Here is a 14,452-nt window from a genome sequence, read left to right on the forward strand (position 1 = left end):
GAATATGTTTTCGAATACTTTCACGACAGTCGGAGAATTTTAGCGTCTTTAGCAAAGTTTTTTTCAAATCGTTTTTCGCAATGTGATCGTACCGTTGAACCGGTACCAGTAACGTCATCCAGCGCGCGATCAAGCTCCCCTCCCTCTCCCACACATGCTTTTTGACAAGACAAATTTTTACAAACCCCTCCCCCGGCACGCAGTTTTTCTTGCGCGCACGAAGTCGCCCTATCTCCTCACGGAAATGAAATGTCGTGGGTAAATACCTGGAGCGTTTTAACGAGATCTCTTTTTGTATATTTCCCACAAAGCCTGGCCCACAATGGAACAAAAACAGACTAGAGTGCTCAACAGTATAGAGTTCTTTGAACATACCTCATTATGCAAATTTGAGAAGAGACTGTCGCGAACTTTTGCATTTTACCTGTGTGCACTTCGATTGCCCAGAAATGTTCTTCCATATTATTATAGTAGAAACGACACTCTTTTGCACAGTACTTGTTTTAGTTCCATATCGGACATACCAAGATGCGTCTTAAGCCCGTAAAACTACGCAATTTTTGCCTTTTTCATAGGGGCTTGAAAAGGCAATTCTTCAACGGTCGACGGAATCCTTCAAAATCCTTGAAAAATTTAAAACTTCCTATTGTTAGATAGAAGAAAAGTAAAGCTCTTATGCTAAGTTTACCCCGAGTTCTAGTTTTGTAAATTGTTTCAAAGCGAATACCGAGAACTTTGTCAATTTTGCAGAAATTTTTTGCATATTTAATGAGGCAAAAAGCTATATTTACGTTTTTTGCGAATTTCTCGAAGACTTTAAATTCTAAGAAAATCGGACTAATACTTTCGAAAGTGGCTCCCTTAAAGCGTTCTTTAGGCAAAGTTTCAGGATTTTCAATTTTTCTAACCTCGCCAGCCATTGTCGATATTTTGTCAGTGACTCTTAAGTTGTGTGCATAACTGCGATGATCAATCATGTCTTCATAGTTTGGTTTTTGTTGCACAATTTCTGGACTTTACTGCTTAGATTGGGGCTCGATCAAGTAGTGATGGAGAGTGCAAAAAGTATTGTTAAACTATCTTATTTTGTTGCCCTTTCTGGAGTTCTTTCACTTTCTTTTACACCAGTGAATGAGGTTTCAGGCATTTCGTGCTCCTCTCGTTTCGCTAAGAATTGCCACTTGAGATAAGTACCATTAGAGGTTTCGTCTATCACCCTTTATCTAAACCTTCCTTATTGTCATATTGACCATAGTTAGTAGAGGAGACTCTACTAACTATGTATTTACCCACCCTTTTTTATACAGAACTGTTAAGATGTGCAGTAATATTTTTCAGGATTAGGCAGGATGCATTGGAAATAGTAAACACAACTTTTACTTGTATGGTAATCCACGATGGAGGCAAACTGTCTGCTATGCGCAGAGACCAGGCAGTTATGACAGTTATAAGTAGCTAGGAAACTGGTGACTACCCACTGGGAGTCAAATCTTAGGCCAATTTTTACATATTAGAGTTTTTCAAGGCTGAGCACAATAAAATGAAAGAAAATATTTATTTATGCCGTATTCTCGATATGATTATGTGAGGTTGATAGCCGTTTTACGAAGATAAGATAGCCCGGTTTTATAAGCGTTTTAATTTCGGAACACTTTGCTCTTTTTGATTGAATATTTTTTTTGTCCTGATGATTGCTTTGAGTCTTGTCTAAAAAGAGCAAGAGGTTTTAAAATTTTCAGCCACTTTGGCCTTTTTGCGTGAATCATATTTATTTTGGCCCGATACATTCGAGTTTATTTCAGAGGTATCGAACAGTCCCATTCAATTTAAAAGTGCTCTCAAAATTGGGCCTTTGCTCGAATTACTCGCAAAAATTAGATGAGTGCTCGATTGCTCGTGCTCGCAAAATTTTTGCAACTGCTGGCGTGCTCGGATTCTGTAGTCTGTTAGCATTTAGGTTTTTCTTGCGAATAGAGACTGGCTTTAGATCTCCTTAAGCGTTAGTCCACTGACGCATGTGAAGCTAAGTGACGTAATTTGGCATCAAACAAGGCATACTGGCTGTTAGCGCAGTAAGCGGCTGAGATTGGTTGAGCCGCGATAAGATCCTAACATGCTGCCTCTAGCTTTGTGCGTATTGTCCTCTTTTGGAAGTGTCAGCCAGATTACTTGGCACAAAACAACTTTTCCTTTTAATTTAAAAAAGAAATTCCAACTAGCGGAAAATTTACGAAGTGCTCGATGCTCGCCATCTACATTTTCTCAAGTGCTCGCTGCTCGTAAGACAAATTTGATCACTGCTTGTGCTCGCAAAAGTAAACGCACTGCTCGCATGCTCGCAAATGATGGCAAAGACCATTGGATACCCCTTATTTACACAGATCCTATCTATAGATCGTTTTCACGTGACGTCATCACTTTCTAAAATCCAAAACTAAAGAGCCGCCAAAGTTTTTATCCTTATCAGGCATAAGATCTATGTTAATATCTGTTTACAGTTTTACAGCTCAATAGTGTTCGTTTGGAAACCAGTCGAGAGCATTTTGAAATTCAGGGTTATGGAGGTGTACGACACAAGGCTGTGATTGAGTTTGTTGAAAAATATATACTTATCTCACGATTTTGAGCGTTTTTAGAAGTTAGAGCGTTAGGAAAAGGGCTTATGTAAATGCTTGTTTCTTCCGTACTGATAATCAGTCACCTAGATAGCCAAAGTAAGTTCAAGATGTTTACACATTTTCCGGCCGCCATATTGCTGTACCACAGATGTACACCAACATGGCGTTTTCATACTGGGCCTCTGTAAATATCTGCGAAACATTTCGACGAATATCTGAAGTTTGGAGAAACGCACAGGCCTAACACTTGGAGAACTGTCTTATTTAGTTTTATTACGTGACTATGAAAACGATCTATGTACAGAATTCGTCCAGGCATGCGGATAAAATGTGATTGGGAAAATTCCCGCGCACTTTGACTCACGCAAATCTTGACCTTTTCGTGGCTTGCGCCACTATTTTTCAAAAGCTTTCACTTTGTTGCGCCAGGCCTTTCATCCGAAAAAAGTGATTTTGAGGATTAAGATCCAGTTCAAAGCTCTTAGATCTTCTTGTTTTTCATCGAGGTTTCGAGGATACTCAAATGGCAGTTGAGTTCCCTCATGGTTTGGAAGTGGGTTCCATGGTAGAGGTTCCTATGTCAGATGCTCTTCCCCGATATGGCGTCATTCGTTGGATTGGATTTCTTCCACAGATTCCGGATAAGCTGGTGGCAGGTCTGGAATTGGTAAGAATTTAAATAATTGATAACCAGATATAGTCGGGATAATGCTATGCCGAACTGTTAGAATTCATACAATATGCAAAGTGTCAGGGCCGTGTAGGGAGAATCATTTTGCCCTAAAAATTGGCACTACGGATTTTTTGCCGTGAGAGGAAAGACCAAAACCTCATGAAAAACTTCTTTGATCGATCTCGAAAATGATGCGACCACGGTACGCTATTTATACCTCGTGTTAATCCGCCGGAGTACCAGCTTACTCATTCTCAGATTTGTGGCTACCTTGATCCGCTAACTGACATTGGATGTTTCACAACCTTTGATCCAAAATAGAGAGGAGCAGATTAATTCGGAGGAACCTACAAAACCTCGTCAAAGAATGTGAACCCTCAGTCACATTCAAAGCCATGTGGAGGTTTGCGTAGCAAGTATGACGTCACAATTTTACTAGTTCCAACCCCCATTACTGCGCGATATAGGTAGGATCATGCACCACTAATGGCGGACGAAAAATCTCGAGAAATATCGTCAAATAAAACGGACTTCTCTTGTTAAGATTAAAAAACGGCTTCAGTGGCCTTGTGACACTGTCACGCTTTCTCTCGTGGCCTTAAATAAAAGCGACTGAGCAGATAAGTTTTAAAGGAGTTCTCTCCATAAAATGGGCTTTCCTTACACTTCCAGTTGTTGCTATTGTCAAGAGTAGCAGATTGTAAAAGTTATCACGGAGCGATAAACCAAGAGCGATGTCTGTAATGAAATCTTGTCGGCGAAACGCAAAGAACAAATTGTCCGTTCCAAGGTGTACTGTTGCATTTCAATTTGCAAGAAAGAAAGCAAAAACAAGATCTTTGAATTACCGAATAGGCTTTTGTTGAATGTTTCATTGAAATGTTGGTCGGAGTGAAGCCAAATGCGACGCAATCACGTTAACTTTGGAGGAGTATTTAAAGCCTAAACCTTGGCGCTCAATTAAAGTCCACAGCTCGAGGCAGGATTCAAGATTCGAAGTGGTTGATTCAAACAAAAGCTCTCCGCTTGATATTTTTAAAGGTCGTAAAGGTCGCTCTCAGTCTAGAGGATTTATGCCCAGTTTACTTTCAGTTTAGATATCGGTCATGAATCAACCACATTCACTAGCATGGATTTCATTTCAGTTCGTGATCACTCTGAAATCAGTTTGATTTGATCAGTTTGCGTCTCGACGACCCTTGAAGAGCTGTGTACATCGCACTTCATAGAAATATCCTGTAAATACAGGTATCCAGTTAAAAAAAAAAAAGCCACAGAATCGGGCCTCCTTGCAAGTTACTGTTATTGACTACCTTGGAGCTCTGGGATGTCCTAGGGATTAGATTCATGAGCATAAACGGCTAGTTTCTTTTCCATGTTCACTCTTCTCGGCGCGCTATGAAAGTAATAAAACCACTGACATTACAAGGCTGTTTTAGCCGTGCCAAGATGGCCGCTTGTTTTGAGCTCAACATGTCCACATTAAGCAGCTAAAAGAGCATTTCCGCGCACCGTTCGCGAAAAAAAAGTTGACAGCATTTGACAATAAGGTTCAAACTTCATTATTAAGAAAAAAATCAGTCTCAGATAAGTAAATTTCGTTTCAGGGGCACTTAAATGCTTTGCAATGAAGAAAGTACTTAATAGCAAGAATGTAGTGGTTTAGGGTTGAACAAGAAGACCAACTATTTATTACGCCTTAAAAAAATTCGTTCTTGGAAAGTCTGGGGGGCTTTTTGGAGAAAGACTGATACCGTTTAATAAAGTCAGACCAGAAAGAAGCAAAGCTTTGCGTTTTGGTGTGCACGGAAAACATTTTGAAAAAGCAGCTTTTCAAAAACGATGACGTCATGATAATTATTTGATACCGCAGTCCGATTTTTCCTCAAATACAAATCCAAAATGACCGGCGATTGTTGCGTTTTCAAATTTCTCCAGCTAAGTGTGGACGATAAACATTATTTTTTGTGTTTTCAGAGTGAAAACGCCGTTTTCAAATTTCTTCTTGTTTCTTCATCCCAACATTGTTTGGAGGGGGGAGGGGGGGCCATTCTCGGTATCCATGTGGTTAGAGAAGTTCATATTACGCTACATCTGATTATTTGATAAGTTAAAGATGTGGAAGCAAGGTTTTCCATAACTGCGGTTCCAAGGATTTTTGTCCTCCATTGTAGAAATGGAATAACCCGAGGTTTAGTATTCACTAAAGGCTGACACAAGCACAAGCATAAGCACAAGTGAAAACAGCCGCGACATAAACATAAGCATAAGTAGAAACATAAGAAGAACGAACCCACTTATTTGTCTTGTGCAGTTTTCACTAGTAACGCGCTCGACATAAGCATCAGCATAAGCACAAGAAAAACGAACAGTTCTGTTTTTCTTGTGCTTATGCTTATGCTTATGTTTATTTCGCAGCTGTTTTCACTTATGCTTGTGCTTGTGCTTGTGCTTGTGCTTGTGCTTGTGCTTGTGCTTGTGCTTGTGCTTGTGCTTGTGCTTGTGCTTGTGCTTGTGCTTGTGCTTGTGCTTGTGCTTGTGCTTGTGCTTATGCTCATGCTCATGCTCTAGAGAAAACCAGCCTTAAACAGCAGTTGTTGACGTAGCAAATTGTTTGTGACTTTAAAGGAAGATGAAGAGTCTCTATGCTCAGATGGCACATTTGGTGGAGTGAGATACTTTACTTGCCCTCCTGGGAGAGGTTTTTTCACTCTACTGGAGCACTGCCGACAAGACTCTCGCTTTGATTCCAACACACCAGCTACTGATGCGAGGTTTCACGTTGAAAGGTATGAATTGTTTCACAGATGTTCTTCTGTTGTGTTTCCTATGAATGTTGAATGAAATGTAACGACAAAGTTGATTTAGATCAAGTGTCAAGGCATTTAGCCTTGCCATATATTCGCATGAGAGAAAAAAATGTTTGCTGTAGTCCTACAATGTGCAATTATTTTGTGTCCTGAACTGCTATAAACAAGTTCATTATGTAATTTCGGTTGCTAAAGCCCCACGCACATGCGTAAGATCGTTGAGGCTGAGATAAGCCCATATTTTAAGAACATACTAACACCCCTAAGCTGAGGGTAATCACAGGAAGTTCATTTTGACAACATTTGAGAAAAGAGTACGAGCTGATACTGTCTAATAACCGAATGCTTTTGGGGACATATTTGAACAAAAACGATAATAACAATTTAAAGCAATCGCAATATTTGATTATATAATATACTAAGAACCTTCCCATTATTCTTGCACCTGAAAAATTTGAATTTCAATTATCTTTGTCAATTTGAAGTTTGGGAGAGGGCTACATGACCTAGAATTACACTTGTCATGAAACATATTTCAAGCAAACTTTCATCATTCACGTGACTAAACCTAAAAATGCGTTTTATCTTGCTGCTAGGGTAGACATTGATAAATTGGAAAGTTAAATTACCAGGTTACATTCAGCAGTTTCAAAAATAAGGGGACAATCCACTAGGTCGAGGAAGTAAGGAAACTAGGTCGAGGGGCATATCTTTTCTTGGCTGAAGGGAGGGATAAGAATTTGCATGTTGATAGATATTGTATGAAGAAATACCCTATGAAGCCTCGTCTTTGTGACGTCCCTGTTATGTGAATGGCTTTAAATTAACATTTTTGTCCATTGATAAGAAAGCTTTTTCTTTGAAATTTTAGATTTTCAAATTCGATTTTTGACGTCTGATAGTGTAGCTAAAAGACATAATAGACGGATTCGATGTACCTGTTTACATCCTGGTTGCCCCCAATTCAGACCAGGTGATGATTCATTTGACGGGTTGCAATTGTGCAATTTGCCACACGTAACTGATTGTATAGAGTTACACCATGTACAGTCAGAACAATTGTAACCTCCCAAATGAATCATCACCTGGCCTGAACTGGGGGTAAAAAAAAATGTAAACACGTTAACCGAATCCGTACTCACTCTGTCAGTCGGTCTGTCAATAGGTTTTTGGTGGTAATTCTGCTGCCTAACATGACAACTTCATGTCGATTTAAGTGTGTACCCACGTTTCGTGGGTCGTTTAAGTGCCTATGAAGGAAAAACAATAATGACTGTTTAATTGGAAAGCTTTTTGAAGTAAAGAAGAATGGCGTTTTCCGTTTTGGAATATCTTTTTTCGTTTTAGAGATATTTACGTTTATGTATTATGTAATTGAGGAAAGTGATAACGTCATTTGTTCATGTGCAGTATATTGCATAATAGCTGTTATTGCAGTTATCAGTGGCTTGACACACAAACGAGGCGAAAGGGTTAATTCTGCATTGTGTTATAAGGGAATCATATAAGGTGTACCTTATATAATTCCCTGTGCAAACTGTCCGTGGAACTATATGGGAGAAACTTGAATGTGTTTACAAACCAGGAAGAAAGAACATATGACAACACAAAAACCTATAAAAAAGAAAAGGTTCAAACATTGTCATTCACGAATGGCTGAACGGCCATTCTATTGACTTTAATAACGCCCATGTAATCGACAAGGGAAATTTTCGCGTGAAGAAATCCATTGGAATCCTCACAAGTATCTTTTTGTTCTTATTTTAATTTTTTCTACCTCACACTTTTTACCGTATATCTTTTTATTCTCAATTTGTCAAAGATTGTCAAAGATTGCAGACTGGCAATTGAAATCTCGTAATTTTAAACTATTTTAACCAGAGAACGTTTTCTAAATTTTGAATACAGTGGAACAACTAAGAGAGATGGAACAACAGCTGAGAGAAAAAGATCAGAAAGAGGTGAACTTAAAAGGCATTTAAATGTAAGAGAGATGCAACAACAGCTGAGAGAAAAAGACCAAGAAGAGAATTTACAGAGACAACTAAGAGAGATGGAACGAGAGCTGAGAGAAAAAGACCAACAAGAAGAGAATTCACAGAGACAACTAATAGAGATGGAACGACAGCTCAGGGAAAAAGACCAACAAGAAGAGAACTTACAAAGACATTTAAGGGAGATACAACAACAGCTGAGAGAAAAGAAACAACAAGAAGAGAATTTACAGAGACAACTAAGAGAGATGGAACAACAGCTGAGAGAAAAAGACCAACAAGAAGATAATTTACAGAGACAACTAAGAGAGATGGAAGGACAGCTCAGCGAAAAAGACCAACAAGAAGAGAACTTACAAAGACAATTAAGGGAGATACAACAACAGCTGAGAGAAAAAGACCAACAAGAAGAGAATTTACAGAGACAACTAAGAGAGATACAACAACAGCTGAGAGAAAAAGACCAACAAGAAGAGAGTGCACAGAGACAACTTAGAGAGATGGAACAACAGCTGACAAACTTACAAGACCAATATCGAGATAAACAGGACGAAACGGCTAACTTACAGAGACAAGTTACTACACAAGAACGACAACTGAGGGTAAAAGACCACCAGGTGAATGAATTGGAGGTAACTCTTTCTGCAGCTCAGCAAGCATTGAGTGAACACCAACGCCGGCAGGTCACACCTGACTGGGTCATTTCCAGTGATCAAATTCAGCTGACAGATAAACTCCTTGGTAAGGGAGGCTGGGGAAGTGTTGTCGAGGGGAAATACTGTGGCTGTTCTGTAGCAGTGAAGCAAATCCACGAGTTGATTCTTTCCCCACACAACCGTGCTTTGTTTGAACGAGAAATGGACATTGCTTCAAGATGTCGCCATCCTTGCTTGCTGCAGTTCATCGGAGCAACAAATGACGAGGGAAGTCCTTTGTTTGTAACAGAACTTATGGAATCAAGTTTACGAGCATTGTTTGACCACAGACCTCTCTCTGCAACAGAAGTCTCCATTCTTTCTTTGGATGTGGCTCGAGCATTAAACTACCTTCACCAAAAGAAGCCCTCTCCAATTATTCATCGTGACATCAGCAGTGCTAATGTGTTATTATGGCGACAGGGTGACCAATGGCGAGGCAAAGTGTCAGATTATGGAACGGCAAATTTCATGAAACATACCATGACGGTTGCTCCTGGAGCCATGATTTACATTGCTCCTGAAGCACTCACTTCAAATCAAACAGTCAAGGTTAGCTATGACTTGCTTAAGGTTTACCATCTTTCAATTAAGTAGCGTGTACACATACACATCTATGATAAAAAAAGCTGAAGGAACAAATCGATTGAATGACGAGATGAATTACGAAATGAATTAGAATTGCACTAAAACAAAAGAAGATAATTTGAGATTAGCGGAAAGTATGTCACAACTTTGTGTTCATGAAATGAATAGAAGACTCTTAATAGCACCCCTGAGATCTTGGCAAGATGGTGTAATGTGGAACTATAACTTCGGTGATCTAAAAGCGAACGTAAAATGCAACAGGTTTAAAACTGAGGGATGTACCTCCGGGAAATGTGAACCTTCAAATAGGTGTTACCGTTGTAGTATGTGTTTTTCACAGAGGATTAGCCACATTAATGGCAGTTAGCAAAAACCTTGCATTATCTGAACAAAAACAACTAGCGTTATTTGCATACAGTGCTGCGAAAGCTTTTGTAAACTAAAACAGTGATGATCATCGTAAACATATTATAAGGTTATGATATAGCAATCAAATTACATCGGTTTGTTTTGAAAGACGAATATTGCATAGATCAAAGCAAGATGAAATGAATTTGCTAATTGAATATTAACATAATGATTTGTAGAAGTCTTAGTTAAGTCCGCCATTGGCTTGTAACGAAGATAATTGTTTAAAAGAAAACACAGAGTAACTGAGTAGTTTGTTACTCTCATAACAAATGACTATTCATGGATCTTACCTCACTGCCGTTATATATCTTCATGTGTTATGGTATATGTAAACAATAGCCTCCATTTGACGTGAAAATATGCTCGAATATTTGTCCGCGGACATTATCTGTTCCGAGAAGCGAACAGTTCTTCGAGAGCGTAGCTCGAGGAAAACTGTGAGCTTTGAGGAACAGATAATGTCAAGGACAAATGTTCGAGCATATTTTCGCGCCAAATGGAGGCTACTGTGTTTAATATCCTTCAAATCTTTTTCGCAACACGCGCGGTTTTAAAAATTGGGGAATATCACTCGGATATTCCCCAGTTTTAGTTGGGGAATATTCAGTCACGTGACGCGTTTAGACCAATCGCGCGTGAGCGGAAATATTTGGTGGATTATAAATTATTTTATAATCGTTGCGTTTAGGTTGATGTGTACAGTTTCGGAGTTCTTCTCTGTGAAATGGTCATCCGGGAATTACCAGATCCTGAAAGGCGTGGTCAGCAAATCGCGATGGTCACAAACCGCTTGCTTCGAGCCCTCATACGGGGATGTCTGCAATCAGATCCTGAGGCCAGACCAAATATGGAAGAGATTATTGAAGAACTTGAGGAACCAGTGTAATGACATGTCATTGCTACATTGGTATGCTTAAACTACATGTAAGCTTGATTATTCCAGTCCAATATATATTATTGGAGGGAGGTTTCTTCAGCAGCTTACACGATGGTAATGTTTTCAATTAACTGTACAGTGGTGAATTAAGCGATTTTTTTTTAGTTTAGGAAAATGACCATTACATGTAAGGATGTTATCAGGATAATAGTTTAGAATATTTTTAACAAAGATCTTGGTAACATTTATTGCAGATACCATATTCCTTTTAACGTGTTTTTTAGAGAAAGTAGCGAATGAGTTAGCAGGATGTCCAGTTGGCTGTACATGTGAACAACTGCTTTGAACGGTGACTTTGTGTAAGATAGCTCCAGGACGGAGTTACAAGGCAAGGATTTATGAAAATGAATTAAAGATATCATCAAGAAAATGATTAACAAAAAGGTTAATTGTCCCCGCAGGATTCTGTTGGGAAAACAAATTTATAACAGGTGCTAACAGGTGTATAACAGTTTTAAGCGACCGTGAGACCACACGCTCATATAAAGCTGTGAATTACAATTTTTCTAGAACGTTCTTGATAAATCGATGGATAATCTTATGATACATTTGATATATAACATTGGTATGCCCAAACTACATGTAAGTTTGATTATTCTAGTCCAGTACGTATTAATGAATGACGTTTCTTCAACGGCTTACATAATGGTAGTTTTCAGGTAACAATAGTGAATTGAACTAGGCTTATGATGATTATGAAAAGAAGCATATCACTTAGCTAGGTGATATGCTTCTGTTATGAACAATCTTATCAAAATGTTTAGTACATGTACCATATACCTTAAAAGGTTTTCTTGAGAAAGCAAGGAATTAACGTGCAAGATCTCCAGTTGGCTTTATATGTGAACAACTGCTTGGAACGGTGACGTTTTGTAAGATGACTCCGTGCCCTGGGGCGGCTAAAGGATTTTAGAAGAGGGGATTTGAGATACGGATCTTCGAAGGCGGTCCCCTGTAGAGAGTTTCGGGGGTATCCTTTACCGGAAAATTGTTAAAATTTTGGTCCTCGGAAATGGGATTTCCGGCATTCTGAGGCCAAGTCAGACAGCTAGAAAATTCAAAATTCAAAATTTAAACTTTCTTTATTGGCAGTACCCCGAACGCCCACTAGACCCGGCCCAGAGGCTGGAGTTATTGAGGCAAGGATTTTATGAAAATGATTTAAGATGTCATCAAAATAAAATTGTTTAACAAAGTTTTAACACCGTTACGTTCCTGTTTATGTCTCTGGAGAAATAACAGACAAATTCATATCGGATGGTGTTGAAGACCTAAATGTAATAACTGACCTTAAATGTAACAAACTCCTAAATGTAATAACATTTGGCCTTAAATGTAATAAACTCCTAAATGTAATAACATTTGGCCTTAAATGTAATAACACCTAAGTGTGACAACATTTGGACTTAAATGAGATGGTTTATAATCACGTCATCATTGACGTCATCAAAGGCGTCATTAATCAACTCACTGTTATTGCATAAACCACGTGATCTGTTGCACCATCTGTCATCTCATTAAAAGGGTTCTTTTATCGCAACGAGTAACATGTGTTTTCGGGTTTGTCACCTGACTGATGACGTCATTGCACTCAGTTATAGCGGAGCTCTGCAGCGGCCCGAATCTAAGGGCTACAGAGCGGAACTTGGCGGCCATACTCCAGAAATATGTCAACGTTAAGATTATCGTCAGCTTATATCCTATTTGATATTGGGCATCCATGTTATGGCCAATTGACAGTTGTCAAAAAGGTATTCGCTGACCAGTATCACATGACTATTTCACGGGCTTACGTATTCTTTTATTTTGACCGCTGATTAGATAATTGTTCTCCACTGGATCGCGGGCTCAAATCCTATTTTTAATCTGTCTATGGTCTCTAAGTTCAGATTTAAATTAAAAATAAAACGGGAAGCACTGCTTTTAGGCTTGGCTAAATCTATCAAGCATTGGAGTGATATTTTATGGTTTCATTTTCGAATGATGAGATATCCTGGGTCTCAACTGGACAAAGTTCTTATTGTAATTATATATGACTTTATTAATTTTAGTTTATTAATTTTGAACTCAAGGCTATCAAGGATATAAAATTTATAACAGCTAACATGCATCAACGGAGGTAATTTTTTAAACAAATTATGTATTGAAACAACATCAACATTTAAACATTAACAGTTCTGTCCATTTCTTTGCAGTGAATGGTTACTCTTTTGTCTCTTTTCCTCTTCAGCTTTGTCAAAAAGTCAGTATTTGTTACTTTTCTCTAGACACAACTAACACTAACAAAAAAAGTAAAAAGTTTGTAACGATACAACATCAGTGTTTAAACATTAACAGTTCTGTTGACTTCTTTTCATTGAAGCTTGTTTTTTTAGCCGGTTTTTTTGCTTCATCGAAAGGTCACCATGAGTTACTTTTTTTTCCAAAAAATTCTTTTGATGACACACCAATCGTATCCGTCTTTCCTAATCTCCAACCAGGCATTGGCCCATTTTGGATCGGAAATGATGCTTTTTAATTCCATGATCAGACCGCTTGAGGTACCATATTTCTTGATAAGGCTACGGACACTTATAACAAAAGATTGCACTCCGCCGGAGATATAAACCCTCGGCAACACTCGAGTTAGCCTTTGCGTCACCGCCCTAAACCGTGTACTGACTCCACATAACGATTGGTATGAATGGCACACGTTACCGGCAAATAGAGCGGCCGATGATATCAATACCATTTGGAAGATTTTTTCTAAAAGTTCATTGGGCAGGTTTTCGATGCAACAATCTCTATTGGATGCAGACGCCAATGAGCCAACATCCTCATCAGGAACAAACTGAAGCGCTATTTGTTCCTCTCCACCCTCAATTATCTGCAAGGCTGTCTCGTTTGGCTGATCACTTTCCTCAACTTCAACCACAACATCTCCCAAGTCATCCGCACCCTCTTGTTGTTCAATTTCTTCATCACAGTCATCATCATTAACCGTATCACCCATGTCAATGTTTCCTTCAGTTCTACTCGCATATTCCTCCGTGATGTCTTCTAGTACCTCCTCACCATTGTCGTGGTCGCTCATAACTGGTTCCAAGGCCACAAAATGTTCCCCTTGATTTTCTGCAAAATGTCCAAGGTACACAGTGGCCGTTGCAATACTTGCTGACGGGCTGAACACATGTTGCCCACCAGCTCCCAGGGAAGATACTATTTGAACGTCAATGTTATATAAGTTCGCGGCCGCATACAGTGTTAGCTGATCCCCATAGGCCCCATCTTGTGACATATGATTTGTGTAGTTGCTCCAGGAAGCAAACTCATTGGATGCAGTGTCCAATTATGTTAATCAAACGCAATCATTAAAGCAGGAATTCTTTGTTAAACAGTTTTTCAAACCTACAGTTTGGAAATGCTTCGTCATTTGCGAAATATTACCCCATGGGGCATAATACAATTGATGCTTTTAAAGAAAAAGCAGATTCACATCATCCTACTGGGAAAATTGTAAACGACCAAAATATCGGACTCTGAGACCTTTTTTTCCAGACACGGTTACGTATATAAAAAAAGGAGACAGATTGAAGGATCGAACTATCCAGACTCGCTGTGTGTGGTCTCACAAGAGAGCCAAATCGAGATATAAAAGGCATTTAAACCATGAAACGACAACAGCTATTTCAAATGCACCTTGCGTCGCGTCCTGGTGACGTTGTCATCACGGCATCCGGTACCACT

The 14,452-nt window shown here is 39.0% G+C and overlaps 1 protein-coding gene across 2 annotated transcripts in view; it reads left to right on the forward strand.

Moving 5' to 3' along the window:
• LOC145466647 (uncharacterized) overlaps positions 1-11,980 on the forward strand; it is an 18,207-nt gene extending 6,227 nt beyond the window's left edge. The window contains exons 4-8 of one of the 2 annotated variants that reach the window (XM_081450363.1): positions 3,125-3,285; positions 5,920-6,080; positions 8,010-9,342; positions 10,478-10,713; positions 10,951-10,968. In XM_081450363.1, the coding sequence (XP_081306489.1) occupies positions 3,142-3,285; positions 5,920-6,080; positions 8,010-9,342; positions 10,478-10,675 (1,836 nt within the window). In that variant the 5' untranslated portion in view covers positions 3,125-3,141 and the 3' untranslated portion in view covers positions 10,676-10,713; positions 10,951-10,968. Of the gene's footprint in view, positions 1-3,124; positions 3,286-5,919; positions 6,081-8,009; positions 9,343-10,477 lie in introns of both variants that reach the window. The other variant, XM_081450362.1, reaches the window with a different exon arrangement.
• The last annotated feature ends 2,472 nt before the right edge of the window (positions 11,981-14,452 follow it).

This window comes from Orbicella franksi, chromosome 13 (genome assembly GCF_964199315.1).
Source record: "Orbicella franksi chromosome 13, jaOrbFran1.1, whole genome shotgun sequence".
Taxonomy (NCBI): Eukaryota; Metazoa; Cnidaria; class Anthozoa; order Scleractinia; family Merulinidae; genus Orbicella; species Orbicella franksi.